The sequence below is a fragment of the Anoplophora glabripennis genome, unplaced genomic scaffold, assembly GCF_000390285.2.
Source record: "Anoplophora glabripennis isolate ALB-LARVAE unplaced genomic scaffold, Agla_2.0 scaffold347, whole genome shotgun sequence".
Lineage (NCBI taxonomy): Eukaryota > Metazoa > Arthropoda > Insecta > Coleoptera > Cerambycidae > Anoplophora > Anoplophora glabripennis.
The window spans coordinates 335,581-355,313 of record NW_019416440.1 but is presented as its reverse complement, the minus strand read 5'-3'; the positions used below and the strand labels follow the sequence as shown (position 1 = coordinate 355,313).

The window sequence follows — 19,733 nt, the reverse complement described above, 5'->3', positions numbered from 1 at the left end:
TTAAAAGAAAATCCCATCAAGTGAAGTCAAATATACCGAAAATATAGGTATTCAAAACATATATAACTTCACAATTAGCATTGAATTATACTACCACAGCTAATAATACAAAATACATTTTAAAAGAATAAATTTATTAGAAAGGGCAAATATTAGCTAAATATTCACATTAGTCTAATCATATTATCAAAAGTATTTAATATTATGTTTTCAAATTTTCAGTTTTCCTAAAAATTTTGCGTTTTACATATATTTTTTTTCTATTAATATTTATTAATTCCATAAGCAGTAAGATCTTTTTACATGTTGATGCATTATTTAACGATTTCAATATATCAGGTATGCTTTTATTGTATTAATAATGGGCCACCATTATTAAAAAATCCAGAACTTCAAAATTCATTTAATTTTTACAATTTTTGGACATAATACTTAATTTTCAATAACGATAATTTTTTAGGACTAATTGTAAGCCGATATCAATAGAATGACGTGCAAGACCTATTTGTGAGGTTAGGAAGGTACAAAATAATTTGGACAATTTATTTGCAAAGCGAATTTATTAATTTACGGAAAAGGAATATAAACCTACCGGAACATGTGCTGGAGATTATTTCGTGATCTAAGAGGAGAAACTTGAACTGATAGTGTGTAATAATATTTTTGTTACAGGTAAGTGCAAATTGCAAATTGTTTTTTTGAATGGATATTTTTATACACTATAAAAATAACTAAGTAGCACACTTACCAATAAGGTATATTTTTATGATTTATATATATATATAAACCTACAATTTATCGTTAATTGATGCATTTCATTTCATGTTATATTTGTAATTTTTAAGGTTAAGGCAGTGTTGCCAGATGAAAAAAAATATATATGGTATCCGACACTTGAAAAAAATGGTATTTTGCTGACAAATATGGTATCTTGATAACACTAAAATAACAAGGTTTTACACAATCAATAAGTAAAAAACAACAGTACTATTGAATTTGTATTTTAAACCATGTATTTAAGCAACAAAAAACGGGTCTATTCTGCAACGCTTTTGGTTAATTTTTAACAAGTGTATTCTATAAAAATTGTAATGGGTTTATTTTAACCAAATCTGTTAAAATTTAGCGGGACCAAAATAGATGCTGTTAAAAGTTAACCTGGCTTGACAAATGGTATAATTGATGTCTATTATTTATAATTATAATGGCCGTTCAAATTAAATTATTCCAAGATTTATTTGCAATCGCAGTTTAATGTGGCTTCAATTTGTTGTTTAGCAAAATATTGATAACTTCTAAAAAATCAATTGGATTTGTTTTTTTTGTCATACGTGGGGCACGTTTCTTTTTTTCATCCCCCATAATTCGGCTAAATCATAAGAATCTTATAAATTGTTTACTAAAAGATAAACAAATATTTATCCAGCAATCGAGTTTAACGCATGACCTACGTGTTTTAGAGTCAGAGTAGTGATGTGCCATGTTTCGTTAATACCTACATAAAAATTGTACAGTTAAAAATATGGTAGGAAAATGGTATCTGCAGCCAAAAAATGGTAGAAAAATGGAAAATGGTATCCTCAAAAAACTTATAGGTATGATAGGTGAAAAAATGGTATAAATACCATAAAAATGGTATATCTGGCAACACTGGGTTAAGGCAACCGGCAATCATAAACTCAGTGAAGTGAAGTTGCAGTAGTTCATTTGCATCTTTATAACTTAGGATTATTACAGGAATAGTTACACAATTTCATAATTTACCATTCCTTAAATATATTACAGGTTAATTGTGGCTTATAGAATTATAAAATGAAAAATCATAAATCGTTACAAAGCCATCTCAAATATACAAATATTGGTACGCGCCACATACCTACAAATTTTTATACGAACCCTTTTTTATTTTATCTGTTTTGTTTGTAATTTTTCCACATTTTCTATCTTTATCCTTTATCCACAAAAATTCTTGTTCGGAGAACAAAGCGGAAAAAATAAAATAACAGCAAAGCTATAAATCGAAGATAACACCGATAAAAGCGATGATAGGCTGTGTTTTTGATAAATATTTGTAAAAATGTAACAATTAGCAGTTTTTTAACACAAAGATTCGCGTAACAAAGCCAGATATGGTTTCAACAAGGCCAACATTTCTGTGAAATATTTTGCGATATCCCGCTCATAAGTAGTTCACCGATTGTTTTGCAACAATTACGGTATTAAGATAAAGTCAGTGTTTCACCAATAGAACATGAAAAGTACACAGTTTACTGTAAGATCAGAAAATTTCTATTGGAGATATTTGAAAATACTGAATACTGGTCATATTTTATTTGAGGTGTGGTAGATAGATTATACATCTACATACAGACTATCATTTATGTACATATTTGAAAAGTGCAAATGATGTAAAAATCAAAAACATGAAAGAAGTTTTCAATATTCGCAAGACACTATAATTTGATATGTTCTTGGAAAGAATGACTTATCTAATTAAAAGGAAATTCCCAGCCACTTCAAATAATCAAAAACAATGCCATGTATTTCTATTCATAAACTTCTGTAAAGTATAATCTAATGCGATAATATACAATTTTATTGTTCAATATGAACTTCGTTTTCAAAATCAATATTATATCTTTGTTTTTTAGAAATAAAGGTTTATATAAATGACGTTTGATAAAAAGAAAAGGAAACGAACACCTCAGAAAGTAAAAGTTATAATTTGCTATTTGTGTTTAAAAAAACTTCCTCGTCATGATCTGCAACAAAAGACGCTATTACTGAAGTACGTGATCTTGCATAACTAGTGTTGGAAAAGTACTTACGTACCTACCAGACTATAGGAAGCTGTTAAAAACACAACTGTACCGAATTGTCGATTAGAATGCGACATCACAGAAACACGTACATATCTGTGAAAATAATAATTGCAAATAATTGAAGCATATATGTGTAAAATCGAAAGGATTTTGCTTCCTCTCCACGTACGTGTACATTTTAGCGTAAGACAAAATAAAAGCACGTATGGTGTATTTTGTGCAATATTCTAAACCAAAGCCGTACTTTGTTGTAGTGTTACGCTTTACGTATATATACCACTTGAGACTTGAGCTTTTTCAACCAATTCTTTCCAATCATATTCTCAGTTTTGTATGTTAATGTTCAATTTCCGGTTGTATGTTGTGGTATACTGAATTGTCCATACTCCGAAGAGATTTCGAAAGACAATAAAAAGTCGGTTAAATAGTCTTAACTTTGACCAGATTTTATAAAAATTTATTAGCTTTATTCGTGGAATTCTATTTTCGAAAAGTAGATTTAAAGTTTCTGTTTTTTTTAATAACGGATGACTCGCCACAGGTAATAATTTTTATTAAAAACGTAAGTGCTTTGCGCCATCGGTCGTCGTGTGTGCGGTTGAGTGGTTCTTAAGTAGATGCTTGGAGAGACCTTGGTAAAGAAACAATAAGCAATTTTGTTATTAATAATCACAATAAATAACGCGTGTCTACATATTAATTACATAATTGTTGGTCCCTAACAGTCTTCTGCTAATCGTATCCGTCTCAACAATGCACTTATATGCAGTTTATAATATAAAATTCATATGTATCAAAATATAATTTCATGATATAATTTGATAATACAATATAGGTATTCATTCTTTTATCTTTGAGGTTTTTGAGGTCTACTGATATTTGATTTAAATACAAGTTTATGAATTTACTATAAACATATAAAATGGAATTTTCAATTAAATCACTTTAATTAAATCTGAAAATTAAGACATTCCTTCAAACTAAATCTGTCAAGATGCTTGATTTGGATTTAAATCAACATACATTACCCAAACAGATCAAGTTGGTTGCCTAAGATCAGGCTGTACGATCACAAAAGAAAATGTTTTTGGAAGAGTTGCATCAGCTGTATCTATACGAAATCAGTACGTACGTGGATATTTCAGTCTCATGTTTGACGATATTTTAATATTCGTGAATCACGGGTTAGGTAATATTTAAAAAATTGTTAGCCTACTCTTGTAGAGTCCCTGTAAAACGTAATTTAGCTTAAATCTCTGTAGGGGAGTAACCTATGTTTGAATCAACATACTGTTTGTTGTCAATATGGATTTATTATCATTTATTTCATAGAAACGGATAAAGCGGAATATGTTATAAAATTGGAATTATTTTTTGTTTAATTTGATGTTGTTTTGATTAATTTTGACGTGTATACCCTGACGTTCATTGACAAAAAAGCAAAATAGATAACTCTGCCATTCGAATTTGGCAGAATTTTCGAAACTAGTTTTTATTAGTGAAATCTGCATTATACGTTGTGGCACCTACTGCGTATGAAGGAAGTCCTGCGCAAGCGTATTCCGTCCCTTCATTCATTCCTTGTTTAGAAAGATGGCAGACAACAAGCTGTATGATATTTTAGGAGTTAGCAGAACGGCTTCCGATGGCGAAATTAAAAAGGTAAGACTCAATTTTTACCCCCTTATTCGTACACGCGTTCTCCGTCATTCCGACACGAGAAATTTTCGAGCCCTTTATGGCGTAATCCAAAGGTCGATGACAAGTACTTTTTTGCCAAGGCCAATAATAACGTGAATTTTATTCAGATGCACGTTTTCACCTAGTGCTTTTTTCCGCAGCAATACAGGAAGTTGGCGAAGGAGTTCCATCCCGACAAGAACCCGGAAGCCGGAGATAAGTTCAAAGAGATCAGTTACGCGTACGAAATCCTCTCCGATCCAAAAAAAAGATCGACTTACGACAAGGTAGGGCTGAAGGGAATGCAAGAGGGGGCCCACGATGGCTTCGGGGCGGACGACATGTTCTCCCACATCTTCGGCGGGGGCTTGTTTGGCTCCATGTTTGGGGGAGGAGGAGGAGGAATGCGGAGAAAACAAAGAAGCGAGGACACAATCCATCCCCTGAAGGTAACCCTCGAGGACATGTACAATGGCAAGACATCCAAACTGCAGCTCAGCAAGAACGTTATTTGTGCAACTTGCGGTGGGAAGGGCAGCAAAAGCGGACACACAGAGAAGTGCCACACATGCAACGGCTGCGGCTTGAAGGTGACGTACCGTCAGATAGCCCCGGGGATGACGCAACAGATGCAGACCCGGTGCCCGCAGTGCCAGGGCGAGGGCGAGATAATCAAAGAAAAGGACCGCTGTCCCACCTGCAGAGGTAAGAAGGTCTGTAACGAGACGAAGATAATCGAGGTGCACATCGACAAGGGCATGCGGGAGAACCAGAAGATATTCTTCCGCGGCGAGGGTGACCAACAACCTGACGTGGAACCGGGCGATGTGGTCATTATTTTGCAACAAAAACCACACGAACGTTTCCAGAGAAACGACGACGACTTGCACGTTAAACACACCATTTCCTTGACCGAAGCCCTATGCGGCTTCACTTTTGTCCTGCACCACTTAGACGGACGTGATATTTTGATCAGACAACCCGCCGGCGAGGTTATAAAACCGGGCGATGTAAAGGCTGTGATCGGAGAGGGCATGCCCCACTACAAAAATCCCTTCGAGAAGGGCAACTTATACGTTACATTTGAGATTAAGTTCCCTGAAAGTCACTTCACTAACGAGACTAACCTGAAGGCTCTGGAGACCTTGCTTCCTCCGAGGACCCCGTTCGTGATGCCCGAGGGAGATCACGTCGAGGAAGTCAATTTGGAAGATTTCGACCCCAGCGATAGGGGATCGCATTCGGGGGCGCGAGGCGAGGCGTATGCCAGCGACGACGAGGATCAGATGCACGGTTCGGGTATACAATGTGCTCACCAATAGGATAATTCTTTTTAGTTTATTGCAAATACTGTACTGTTGATCTGCGCTTCTTTCTAAATAAGGATACTGTCTTTACATCTGTAGAAAGATTGAGTTTAATTTTTTTTTGTACGACCATTTTTTTTTTTTTTGACGGAGGGAGATCCTGCGGGGCAGTGTCGAGAAGCGTATATGTCAGTATCCAAGGTGTTTTTATAAACTGCTTTTATTTATATTATAATAAACAGCGTATATCATAGTAAACTCATATTTCTACGTAGAGAATTATAGATTATTTTAATGTAAAAATGTGTTTTGTGACTTATTCAAATCTATAGCTGGACACCTCTGCGTCGGTTGCCGTATCTCTCGAAACTCCACGTCTTCTGTCAATTTCCTTCGAGGTATGGCGATTGATCATTTAACGACATTAATTTATTGTTACAGTCTCATTCAAGACGGACTTTCAATTCAACTTTTCCAAATTACTGTTGCAGTGGACAAAATTCTCTAACATGAATTGAATCGTTTATAATTTTTTATATGAAATTTACTCTTACACTTATTTTGTATAAAAATATTTCATATCACTATTGACCTCCGTTTTGTCATCCGTTACCTTTCAGTGTTTCCGAGGGACTTGGAAGGTTGTAAAACGATTCTGGAGCATTCCAGTATCACGTCGTATGAATATTATATGTTATTACGGGCCTGTTATTCTGTACATGTACCGTAAAATTAATAAAGAAACATTACCACACATTGTGCAATTTTAATCAACCTCGACGTCTAAATAAAAATATTTTTTTTTAGTAGCTTCTCCAACTTATTTTGGTAATTCTTTTTTTTTAACAACTGGCATTAATGCCCTTTTGAAACTAGATCAAAAAAGAGAAGGATAAAATTGTGTAAATTAGTCACCACAATCACAAGTAAGAAAATTATCTGCAAACTAATGTAATCTATATCAAAAACATCCGTGTCATCGAAATTTAAAGATACTGGAATTTTTATTACTCGACTCAACTGACAATCACATCAAATTTAAATTAGCAGTGCTGTCAACAACAATTTTTTAAATACCGACACCATAGAAATACAAAGTTACTAAGAAAACTTTAAAAGATCCACCGAGTTACTGATTTATACTTTGAATTAATCTGGGTTTATGCACACATGTATACCATTTGGTAACGGGACTAGTTTATAAAACCAAATATTATGTTTATGGACAAAGTCCCTAAGAGTCGACAAATAAATATTTCAATACATCAAATTGGCCAAAAACTTGGAACTCAAATTCGGCCATTTTAGGTATCGGGCCGAATCACATATTTGACAGACTATGTAATAATAGCTCTGTTCGCGGAGCCTGTCAAATTAGTCCGGGATCAGTCAGAAGCAGTCATCCAGCTACTTTCTGTGCTATTTCCTACAAGCGTAGCGTAAAAGAAGTAGATAAACGATTGCTTCTGATTGATCCCGGATTAATTTGACAATCTCCGCGAACAGAGCTAATATAATGTAGGTAATCCACATTTATGATTACATGGTACACTGCGTGCTTTGCCATTTATCAGGGATTCTAAAATTTATATGCAGGGTTTATTCAAATTATACAATTAATATTTTCAATTATTCTCTTTCCTTTAGACCTCAAAAATTATGTGCCGGAAAAAAATGAACAAATTTTAGAGCCATCTATTTCATTTTTCATTTATTTGTGAATATCGAATTACTGTTATCCGTTCCCGAAATAATTGTCTTCATACGGACCGCAATATTTCTGTTCACTTGTTTCAATCACTTTCACCAAGGCCAACACCAAAAGTCCCTACTTTCAAGTTTCCTGCGAAAATTGGCGACTGTCAAAAACTGGCTGCTATTTGGTGCTCCGCTGCAGGATTATTGCCGCTGAAGTGAAGGGTCAGGGGTGAGGATAATATTTAAGTAAATAATGGCTCTTTCAAGACTAAATAACAGTCGGTTGACGACTGGAGTCGGCATTTTCTTGAAGATTTATAAGAAGTCTTTCACACCTCGAATACTGTCTACCATGGTTAGTGTTATGTCATCAAGGTGTCAGTTGATAATATTTTTAAATTGACGTTTGTTCTAGTTTGATTTAATCGGTTCCTGAATTGCGTACATGTCTTTTAAGCATCCGGTAAAGAAAAATCATGTTTCTGTTAACACAGAAACATGATTTTTCTTGTGATTATTTGATAGGTAGGTGCATGTCCTGCTTGTTTACAGGCTGATCCTAGCAAAGACTACAGGACAGAAAAGGATACTTTTGGAGAACTCAAGGTGCCCAACGATAGGTACTATGGGGCGCAAACGGTCAGGTCTACCATTAATTTCCCCATTGGAGGCGAATTTGAACGGATGCCGGTAAGTTATTTATTTATTATTAACAATATCATTTGGAATTTTTCTGGATATGCTTTTTAAAGTAGGCATTATTAATATGATAAAAAATTTAAGTTGACAGATGCAGAAACATTTATTATCCTTTCTAACACTAACTAATCATTAATATTTTATAGTTTGATGAAAATAGAAAGTGACTAAGAAATTAATACTTATTAATATTAATAACATTCCTTTAAAACTATTTAATCAAGCCAGTGCATGTAGCGAATGCAGGTTATTATAGCAAAACAATATGTGCAATTAAAAACTAGTTTATTTGTTAAACTGTTAAAATTTTATATGGAAATTTTTATGTTGCAATGAACATAACGATAAACAAGTTTCGCAATTGTTATAAAAAACTTGTTTGTTTTGGTAATTTTCTTCAGTTAAGGATGCAAGGTTCAAATTTGCATTTAACATAAACACTTTTTTAAGTGAATTAAAATAAATTTGAAAGAGTTCTTTTTTTTAATTTGTTGTTTTTATTCTGTCTGCAACTGATTAAGTCGTACGTCTTTATTTCGCAATGAAAAGGAGAAAGTTAACTGAGTTAATAATCTTGAAATTGCCGTACTTAAGTGTGTCGGTTGAAATTTGCAGTTATATCATGAATTTATTCATAAAAGTTGATAAAAATTTTCCATTAAACAATTAGGCAATGATATTTTTATCATTGTACTTTTGTAAACAAGATATAAACGCTACAGATTTGTTATTAGAATTTAAAAGCTTTTGTTTGATTTTTAAAGGAGAATAGAGATTTTGTTTTGGGCACTTTATAACTTCAGGATTTTATGCCCCAAATTTTAATTGACCATTGGTGTGATGGGTCTTTTTATAATATACAGGGTGATTCATAAATGGTGACCAGAAATGAAACCTCGTATTCTTTGGTGAATTTTAAGGGGTCTTTCCTATAGTTTTATCTAGGAGGCTTCGTTAAAAAGATACAGGGTGTTAAACTTCAAAAAATATTTTAAATTTTTTTAAATAATTTAAAAACTAGTGAATGAAATAATTTGAAATTGGGCACACGTATTTATGTAAACGTTGTCTAAAATTAGAGGGCTTTTCATAAAATTTACATGCTCCAGTGGTATCAGTGGCATATTTTTCTAAATAAAGTAGTACGCCACTGCTCTACGGTAACAACCATGATATTTCAGATTCGTCTTTCAATTTTCTACAAATTAATACTCTCTTATGTTTTTCGGAAATAGCCTGTTTTTCGAGTAAAACTTAAAAAACCAACTGAATTTTGCTGAAACTCGCAACTCTAAATAAAAAATTTTCAAAATTCACAGGAAATTCTATTTTCTTATTTTACTTTTCATTATTGGGATATTTTTTTTTTATTAATTTAAAATCACCGTCGAATAATAATCGATTGCATTGTATTTTCAAAATCAGCAAATCTGTGTCAAGTTTTCAAATCATGATCGTGGAATTAAAGCTAACAAGACTAGTTTGGTGGAACACATACTGATTTCTTGTTTGAATAATTTTTATGGAAATCCTGTTAGCCGCAGAAAATCATAGCAAAGTTTATTTAAAATTTTCTATTAATTCGGAAAATATAAAAACTACTAGTAGTAGATGTTTCTATAACTTTCTTTCAAAGTAAAAATGTTATTAGAAAAATTATGTTTATTGTCAAAAATACATATTCTTTTACATATTTTTGGATTCTACATTAAATCTGACTTACCTTGTCTATCTCAGTAGTATGCAATTGCAATTTCCTACACCTCTTTGTCTGTGTGTACAAAAAAACTTGTATGACTATAATTTGTTTGAAGGGACAAAGGTATTTTTTTTACTAAAACTATTTGTATCACTAGTCTGTTCTCAATAAATTTTAAAGTCTACATATCTGCTGCTTCCTCTGTACATCAATGCCAGTCATTTAAAAAGAACTAGAATTAATAATTTAAATACTTTAGAGAATTTTTTCGTTCCTTAAGAAATTAAAGTAACAATTCTGTAACAGTTTAAGGTAGTATTAATTATTGAATGACGGCGAAAATATGAATATGAGCTCTTAGAATTTTTTTTTTGTGTGAATATTCCAGAAATTCAGTTCTCTGTAGGCACAATATTTATAAACCTGCTAATTAATAACAACTTTTTGGGTTAGTTTGTACTCTTCATTTTAGAGTTTTTTGTTACTAGAATTTTTGAACATGAACATTAAATTGCAAAAAATGGCAGATATCGCAATGTCAAATTAATTTAACGAGTAGTTTTTAGATTTTCGATATGATTTTAGACAACAATATTTTCAGAATTTGTTTCTGATTAACCAACTTAGTGAAAAACATCTTTTCATCACAACATTTGACAACAAATTTGAAAACGTTTATCCCATAAAAATAATTATATTTTATTTTCTAGGGTGTGCGATTTTAAATTTCTACCTATTCCAATCCTTTATCTAACAGCACAAACAGTTTTATTGCCCAAATAATCATACTGACAACGCAAATTATTTTCGAAAATAGGTCCAGATTTACAAATACAGTAAAACTCGGTTATAGCGAGCATTCACGGGAACGCAAAATTTGCTCGTTATACGCGAGTGCTCGTTATAGACGTCGCCGTCGCCAACTATGCTGAACATTATTGGACACATAATTATAGCTGCATTGCACTTGTATTTTTATTTTCAAACATATAATATTATTTATCTACATAACATAGATACGTATAACTGTAGGTAAGTTACATTACATAGCATTTATTATTAACGAAAAAATTCTGTAATATTTTTCTGCACCACTCTTTTGCTTAATATCTCCTGACTGATATTTCTTTGCAACCGATCAGCGGCATTTAAGAACTGCTCGTTTTCCGGATATTTGAATTCGACGTATGATACTATGGTTTTTAACGCAGAGATGGCTTCATGTGTCGAAGGAACTGTAACCTCATCGCTTCCCGTCTCTTCTTCATCACTTTCTTCATCTATTGATGGGTTAATCGCTAATTGTGTGATTTGAATTTCATTTGGGAATTCAGCCACTTCGAGATTTTCGTCTACCATGTCGTACTGAACTAAGTCAAAGACGTCAAAATCGGATATGTTGTTATTTCTACTAGTCATAACAAGTTTTTGCGTTCATTTGATGTCATGTGCGTAAAAACTGGTTCTACGATAACTCGTTATAGCCGAGACCACTGTTGCGCGGGACCAAAATCAAAGCTCGTAATAGCCAAGCCCTCGTTATATACGAGTTTGTTATAGCCGAACAAAAATACACGTGTTACATAGGGAATTCGGAAGGGACATTTCAATCTGCTCGTTATAACCAAGTGCTCGTTATATCCCCTGCTCGTTATAAGCGAGTTCAACTGTACTTAAATTAAAATTTCTAAATATGCCACTAGTATATTTAACTGACTTTTGCTACGCTTTGCCACATTTTAACTGCAAAAATTTGCAATCTGTCACGACTTATGTGTTTCAGTACCCCGTCATTACAGCCATGGGCATCCTGAAGAAGGCGGCGGCGATCGTCAATAAAGAATACGGCCTCGACGCCAAAATAGCGGAAGCGATCTCGAAAGCCGCCGACGAAGTCATCTCTGGCAAGCTCTACTGCGACCACTTCCCCCTCGTCATTTGGCAGACGGGTTCCGGCACCCAGACCAACATGAACACCAACGAGGTCATCAGCAACCGCGCCATCGAGATCCTCGGTGGAAAACTGGGCAGTAAGGAACCCGTCCACCCCAACGACCACGTCAATAAGAGCCAGAGCAGCAACGACACCTTCCCCACGGCCATGCATATAGCTGTGGCCATGGAAATCGAGCACACCCTGATGCCGGGAATGAAGATGCTGACCGACTCCCTGGATAAAAAGGCCAAGGAGTTCGCCAACATCATAAAGATCGGACGTACCCACACCCAGGACGCGGTACCTCTGACGCTGGGTCAGGAATTCAGCGGGTACGTCCAGCAGATGTGCTTCGGGATCGACAGAGTCAAGGCGACGCTTCCCAGGTTGTACATGTTGGCTTTGGGGGGCACCGCCGTCGGAACCGGTTTGAATACGAGGAAGGGATTCGCGGAGAAGTGCGCCAAGAAGATCAGCGACTTGACCGGTTTGCCATTCACTTCCGCCCCGAATAAGTTTGAGGCTCTGGCCGCGCACGATGCCTTGGTCGAGGTGTCGGGGGCGTTGAATGTCGTCGCTTGTTCTCTCATGAAGATCGCCAACGATATCAGGTGAGTTATCTGTTTTTGTTGAATTAATTTGAAATTTATTTAAAAAACAATTAAATTTATTTAAACGTCTTCACGGTGTTTTAATATTTTATGGAATTATACAGGGTGTAACTAAAATACTTGGTCATACTTTATTAGCAGATTCTGTCGCAAATTAATAAAAAAAATAACAAAGGTCGTACAAACATTTCCTGGAATGCTTCGTTTTCAGTATACTGGGTGTTCAAAAAATAATTGACGAAAAGTCGTGTCATTGGTTTGTACAAGGTTTTCTTATTTTAATGTACCAGGCCGTATAATTTTTTTAATTGGACATTTATAAAAAAAATATTTCGAACAAAAGTTATCAGGTTTCGAGGGGCTCAAATTATGGTGACCTTGGAAGTCAATTATCAAGGTCAACCTTAATTTTTTAAATGGAAACCCATATTTTTTATTGTAGATTCGTATTCTACGGGAAAAAATATTTAACTGTTGTATGAAAAATTTTTTTGAAAATGCTTCATTCTCGCCAGAGTGCGCTATACTTTTATTGTTCTATTTTAATTCTCAGGCTAATAGCTCAAGAAATAAGCAGAAATATTTCCAACAGTAGTCGTCAGATTTCGGAGGGATCAAATTACCATGACCTTGAAATTAACATTCAAGGCAATTATCAAGGCCATTTCAAGGTCAACCTTGATTTTTTAATTAAGTAAATAAATAAATAAAACCCATATGTTTATTACAGTTTCATATTCAGTGCGAAAAAATACAAAACTTTTGTATGAAACATTTTTCTTGAAAATAATTATAGGTGTCCATTTAAAAAATCAAGGTTGACTTTGAAATGCCCTTGATAATTGACTTCAAGGTCAAATTCGAGGTGACCATAATTTGACCCCCTCGAAACTTTTGTTTGAAATATTTTTTTACAAAAGTCGAATTAAAGAAATTATGCGACCTGGTACACCTTGTTGTAGATATTGCGATTATTTGAATAATTATTTTTACCCAAAAACTGTTGTGATTATTTTTCGTAGTGAATATATAGACATGACTTGGCACTGTATTATTAAATATTAATGTGCAAACGCCTGGTTAGAAAAGTCCTTTTTTTTCCTTGAAATATATAAAAATGAAATGAATTAATCGAATTTCCAAAATATTCACTATAGTAGGATCGTATTCGATGCAAAGTAGAGCAAAAATTGTCGCTTTTATCAAAGGAATCGTGTCATCATTTTTAGGAAGCGTAACCATTTCAAATTTAAAATGAAATTGAATGTAAAATTTAAAATACCGCTTCATACGCACTATATTCTGTTTGATCGAGTGTATGAGGTGGTCAGTTATAAGTCAAATACTAACCTGGCGAGCTTTGTCGTAAATAGAAACCGCCTCCAAAAAACAAGTAAACAACAGTGGCACGTACAGAGGTGAAATGTAGTACATATGCGGAATTTAAAAAACAAATTGGATTTATAGTAAATTAGATTTAAATATAATAAAAAAAATAAATAGTTTGTTAGAATAAAGGGAGATGCCTTTCTTTATCATTTCGTCTTTCGTAAGTAAAAAAATTATTCAATTTCTAAACCCCTTAAAATCGTACCGCACTGGATCCCTTGACAGGCAATGATTTATTACTTTGCATCGAATATGATCCTACTATAGCATCGAAGTCCTTTTCTTCAGATTTTCCACCACTTATAACGTAAAAGCATTTTCACAGGCACGCGTCATGTTCTTTAAAAAATTTTAATTCATGTATCATAGGAATCATCTTTTGCAATATTTTTATATACTTAAGCTGCTCTGTGTATATTTAATCTCTTCATTTTACTATTATACACTTTGATTTGTTTTTATTATCTAATATTTAGTTATTTGTTAATATTCGCAAATATCAACTTGAAATATTTACGTTTGAATTATAAAGTTACATTGTATTATTTTGTCATGTCGATCCAAGGTTAAGCTCTGGTTTGATGAACTCTGTTTACAAATCGATTTGTTTTGTTTGTTTTAAAATTGTATCTCTTAAACCTAAATTATCAGTTATGAAATTAAATATAACAAATATTTACGTGGTACTTGATATTTGCAAAATAAATTTTATTTGTAAACAACGAAATCATATTAAACATATAATCGCCAGCGATATTACATGACGATTATCAAGTTGGAGAGAATATTTGAATAGTAAACAAACTGAGGTGCGAAACTCTATTAGCATAAATATTTGTTGGAAATGTAATGAAAATTAGCAATGTTTCTGTTTACTGCAAAAAGTGGGACAGAAACGGACAGCGCCCTATTTCACTTTTGACAGTTTTGATGATTGAAAAGGTCCATTATTAATGCATTCTGCTTATCATAAAAAAAAAATCTGTAGGTTTGTGCATTGACCCGAATTAGGGTTGCCAAGGTCATTTTGATCCGAAGACTGGGTTTTGCAATCATTCTTCGGTTCCGGGTTTCAGTTAAAAGTATTCGTGTTCACTAAAAACTTTACTGATGGACAAAAAGTTAATAAACTTCCTCTTGCAATCCATAACAATAAAATCAACTTCGCAGTTTATTTATTATTTAAGATTCTGATAAAAGTCTTTAATAATAACCGCACAGGGAACAAGAAGACGGGAAAAATAATAATTTACAATTATTATTATTATTGACAAATATCAATAGTAAGTTGTAATACTAAACGGTGGTAAGTGTGAATGGGTAAATTAGAGTTTATTTTTATTCAGGTGTTTATTCTCTTTCCTTACACTTCTGCAAAAAATTAAGGTAGCAAAAAAATTTTTCGAATTTTTAGTGATTTTTCAGAATGCTGTATCTCAGTTAAAAATGATCGTATCAAGGTTTTAAAAAAAGCATTTTAAAGCACCGAATGTCTAGTTTCCAGATTTCTTAGCCCAAAATTTTTAGGAGGGACAGTCATTCCGAAATCCTAAGAAATAAGAGTAAAAAATTTTTTTTTCAATTTTTTGCGTTCTTTTTCTCGGCCCACGGGCTTGGAAAAATTTTTTACACAAAAATGTGAAAGAATTGAAAAAAAATCAAATTTTTCATTTTTACTAACATTACAGGGTGCTCAGAAATGTAAATTTTGCTCCTTTAAATTTTTCTGAAATTTTGATGAAGCGGTCAGGAAAAACCGTTCGATAGATCGCTCTGCCCATTTATGGAGTTTTTGGGGGTACATCGAGGTGCAAAAATTCGTACAAGCATTAGACTCCATCGAAATTAGCAAAGATGCGGTCGACTTAGCAAAACAAGTCAAAAAGTCACTTTTTTCAAGTTAATGTCGAGGATGAAAGAAATTTTTTTTCTTCCAAGAACACTACATAGCCTTGTAGGCAGTTTATTCGAGATTTCGAAACTGCCCGTCAAATTCTGTCTGATCATTAGTTGCTGAGATATCGATGGTTAAAGCCAAAAGGATGCTTTTGTATTCGTAGTCGAATATCTCCGTGTCAAATTAACGTAGAGAAAAATTTAAAAAAAGAAATTAAAGCTGAATGAATAGGCTATCAACTCCATATCATGATTTATGTGTAAAAAATTTTTCCAAGCCCGTAGACCGAGAAAAAAACGCAAAAAATTTAAAAAAAATTTTTTAGTCTTATTTCTTAGAATTTCGCGATGACTGTCGCTCCTAAAAATTTTGAATTAAGAAATCTGGAAACTAGACATTCGGCGCTTTAAAATGCTTTTTTTTAAAACCTTGATACGATCATTTTTAACTGAGATACAGCATTCTGAAATATCACTAAAAATTCGAAAAATTTTTTTGCTCCCTTAATTTTTTGCAGAAGTATAGTTCGCAAAATTAAAAATGTCTTTAAACTTTGTTTTTGAGATACAGGGTGTTAAAAGTTAAAAACCTTTTTTTTCAAATATTTCAAAATTGACACGAATTTAGTAGTTGGAACTGCTGACCAAGTATAATCAAAATTTTAAAAGGTTATAAGGCTTATAAGAACAAAAAATCATTTTGTAATTGAAATTAAATGTGTTTTCCTGGGGGTGGGAATTTTTTTTCCACTATGTAGTTTTAAAAAGCATTATATTCGAATATCGAAGTGTGTTCTCAGTTCGATTTTTAAGTTTTACTCGAAAATCAGGCTTCTTTCGAAAAACACAAGAGAGTAGTAATTTGTAAAAAATTGAAAGACAAATCCGAAAACATCATGGTTGTTACCGTAAAGCAGTGGCGTACTATTTTATTTAGAAAAATATGCCCCTGATACCCTGTATCTCCGCCACTGGAGCACGTAAATTTTAGGAAAAGCCCTCAAATTTTGGACAATTTTTACATAGGAACCGTATCGTAAGGGTTTTCCCTGTAACTTTTACGCCACTGGAAAAATTGACATTTGACAGCAAATTCTAAAGTGCCAATGAATTTCACACAAAAAGAGTTCTCTTGGTTCATTGCTCTAAAGTCACTTTAACTTAAAAAAACTTAAAAATAATTTTTTATCACATTAACGACTGAAATTTGCAAAAACTGTTCAAAGTTATGTCCGTTGGCTTAAATGCACGCATTACATCGTCGCATCATGTTTCTATGAACGTTGTATAGTTTGATGGATATTTCTAATTTGTTCCGCTGTGGCTTCAACCCTACCGGTCAATTCTCAACCGTATTGACAGGGGTGTCATAGACAACGCTCTTCATGTGACCCCCATAAGAAATAATCAAGTAGGGATAAAAAGTTTTGACACCGTGTATCTCGAAAACGAAAGCCCGGGCAGAATAATGGAAGAGGAAACTGTTTCTTTTTTCAATAGGAATTTACAGTTTTCCGTTGCGACACTTATTTAGGTACACCCTGTATTGTGTTTTTTTTTCTTGATGATGGCATAACAGAATAAACCAGTACAAAAATAAATAAACATTTGTACTGAAGTAAAAAGAATTCGGATGTACCCCTTCACACTTAATGAATTTATAATTGTTTTATTTTATAGATATTATAATTTATGAAGTGAATTTTTTATAGTCCTAAATTTTATTTCTCCTGCAACCGCAACTGCAACGAAATATTAATACATCATTATGTCGCAGATTCCTAGCGTCCGGACCGAGATGCGGCCTGGGGGAGCTCGCCCTCCCCGAAAACGAGCCGGGCAGCTCCATCATGCCGGGGAAAGTGAACCCGACCCAGTGCGAGGCCATCACCATGGTGGCCGCTCAGGTGATGGGCAACCACGTCGCCGTCACCATCGGCGGATCCAACGGCCATTTCGAATTGAACGTTTTCAAACCCATGATGGTGGCCAACGTCCTCAGGTCCATCAGATTGATTGGGGACAGCTGCAAGGCGTTCACGACCAATTGCGTGGACGGCATCGTCGCCAACAAGGAGAGAATCGATAAGTTGCTCCACGAGAGCCTCATGTTGGTCACCGCCTTGAATCCGCATATCGGCTACGACAAAGCCGCCCTCATCGCCAAGACCGCTCACAAGGATAACTCAACATTGAAAGAAACGGCGATAAAGCTGGGAATACTCACCGAGCAACAGTTTAACGAGTGGGTGAAGCCCGAGGAGATGTTGGGGCCCAAGTAAGACGTTCCGTGATGGGGTTGTTTCGGTTTTGTATATAAGATGATATGAATTTTATTTACAGTATTTATGAATGTTGTATTTCTCGAGAGTTTTTGTAAAAATTGCGACTGTACAGAGTGTATGGAGTATCATCTCCTGTAGATGACTGTTTTCGTGAAATAAATTGTTATATACATTTTGTGGCAGTGTTCAAAAACGATTTTGAGCCACGCCAGCATCGAGCGTAGGCAACCAACATTGCATGGCTGGTATCGTCTACTAAAAATCTTACTGCAGGTATAGTCGTTGCGGTATCAGTTGGAACCGCATAAAAATATTTAACTCGTAAACTCTACGGTATCCGTAGGTGTCCTATATTCCGAGCTATATTCCTGACGATATTCTCTAATTTTTTGTAAATAATCTTCCTGAAGTGCAACTATGCGTCGGGATTCCATAATTACCACACGATCGTCAAGTTTTTTACGTTTAAACCGCGCCAAGCACTGCTCTCGACTGCACTGGCAAAGCCAAGTGAACATCGTTCGACACCAAACTAATAAGAATGCCATGTAAAAAATTATTTACGACCTAGTGGACCAATACGGGTTTGCTTTGACGAGCAGCGCGACGCCGTCGATTATACATCAGGCGGACTGGTCTACCAATACCGGACTCGCCCAATGGCTATTCGAGTATAAATTACGAGACACGTCATGGTCAAAGCATAAGAAGAAATTTCAAAAGAAGTGCAGACGGTCCTGTGCTTTAAGATTGACAGGTTCGAATTGATATGGTAACAACTATATACAGGGTGTCCCACTAGGAATTGCCACTATCGGTATCTCCGAAAGTACTGATGCGATAAATCTGAAAATTTGGCAACCTAGCAGAGGCAGTAGGGTCAACGCAGCTAAAATATTTAGCACTTGATGGTACTTCCGGTAATATCGGAAGTCAACATTAACTTTCTTATTTTAATTCGGACACCCTGTATATTTTCATTTTCAGATTCTATGTGAAATTTGGGGCACATTATTAAATATTCCCTATACCCAGATTTTGAGATTAATTTAAAAAAAAAAAATGACCAAAACCCAAAATGTGCGAACATGGCCAACCAACCAAGTTGCAAAAAATGATTTTTCTTAAGTAACTAAAAAACTAGTTATTTTGAGAAAGTTGTATGTTTTAAAAGGATTATCGACCGATTATTTGTAAGTATGGATTGCTTTGTTACTTTTCGAGATATATATCGAAAAAACCGTTAAAAATCTTCTCTTTTGTTGTATTACTCGTTTACATTTATGTTTCCTTATTTGCTATTTATTGCAAGCATGGCCCGTGGCAACCAAAAAAAATTAATTTTTGAAAAATTAAAAATAATTATTTTTCGATATATCGATTTTTTGAAAAACAGGCACTTTCGAAAATTGGCTACATCTTCTTAGCAGATGGCCCTACAGTAACAATTTTCAATTTAATTTCTTCGTAAAGAATTGTATTATCATGGTATTAAAAAATTTTAACGAGTTTATTCATTTTGAGGATCAAAAAATGACTGAAGAAGTTGCACTGTTTTTGAGTGTTTATTTTCAAATAACTACAGTGAAAATCGGTTATAATGACCTTCAAGGGACTGTTTGTTTACGGTTGTTATAACCGATAGACGTAATAAGCAATTACTTACAATTATTTAAAATTTTTATAGAAAAAAAGAGAAATTTACAATGTA

General features: G+C 34.1%; 2 protein-coding genes across 3 annotated transcripts; both read left to right on the top strand.

Annotated features, from left to right (window-relative positions):
• The first annotated feature begins 4,372 nt into the window (after positions 1-4,372).
• On the top strand, positions 4,373-6,565 carry LOC108908377 (dnaJ homolog subfamily A member 2). Its single transcript, XM_018712409.1, has 2 exons — positions 4,373-4,484; positions 4,664-6,565. Exons 1-2 carry the CDS (start codon positions 4,416-4,418, stop codon positions 5,822-5,824), a joined length of 1,230 nt encoding a protein of 409 aa, XP_018567925.1. The 5' UTR covers positions 4,373-4,415; the 3' UTR covers positions 5,825-6,565.
• A 1,078-nt stretch (positions 6,566-7,643) lies between these two features.
• On the top strand, positions 7,644-18,195 carry LOC108908378 (fumarate hydratase, mitochondrial). 2 transcript variants are annotated; one of them, XM_018712411.1, is made up of 4 exons: positions 7,644-7,862; positions 8,060-8,197; positions 11,689-12,452; positions 17,515-18,195. In XM_018712411.1, exons 1-4 carry the CDS (start codon positions 7,761-7,763, stop codon positions 18,017-18,019), a joined length of 1,509 nt encoding a protein of 502 aa, XP_018567927.1. In that variant the 5' UTR covers positions 7,644-7,760; the 3' UTR covers positions 18,020-18,195. The 2 variants fall into 2 exon arrangements, with proteins under 2 accessions (XP_018567927.1, XP_018567928.1); XM_018712412.2 differs by lacking the exon at positions 7,644-7,862 and adding an exon at positions 7,911-7,970 and having other exon boundaries at positions 8,033-8,197.
• Positions 18,196-19,733: the final 1,538 nt, after the last annotated feature.

What these genes read in the sequence shown, in the direction of transcription:
- LOC108908377 (XM_018712409.1), top strand. Translation starts at nt 4,416, where the DNA reads ATGGCAGACAACAAGCTGTATGATATTTTAGGAGTTAGCAGAACGGCT. An exon ending in CCGATGGCGAAATTAAAAAG is followed by an intron (nt 4,485 to 4,663) that starts GTAAGACTCAAT and finishes TTTTTTCCGCAG; the next exon opens with CAATACAGGAAGTTGGCGAA.
- LOC108908378 (XM_018712411.1), top strand. Translation starts at nt 7,761, where the DNA reads ATGGCTCTTTCAAGACTAAATAACAGTCGGTTGACGACTGGAGTCGGC. An exon ending in CTCGAATACTGTCTACCATG is followed by an intron (nt 7,863 to 8,059) that starts GTTAGTGTTATG and finishes GCTTGTTTACAG; the next exon opens with GCTGATCCTAGCAAAGACTA. An exon ending in GCGAATTTGAACGGATGCCG is followed by an intron (nt 8,198 to 11,688) that starts GTAAGTTATTTA and finishes TATGTGTTTCAG; the next exon opens with TACCCCGTCATTACAGCCAT.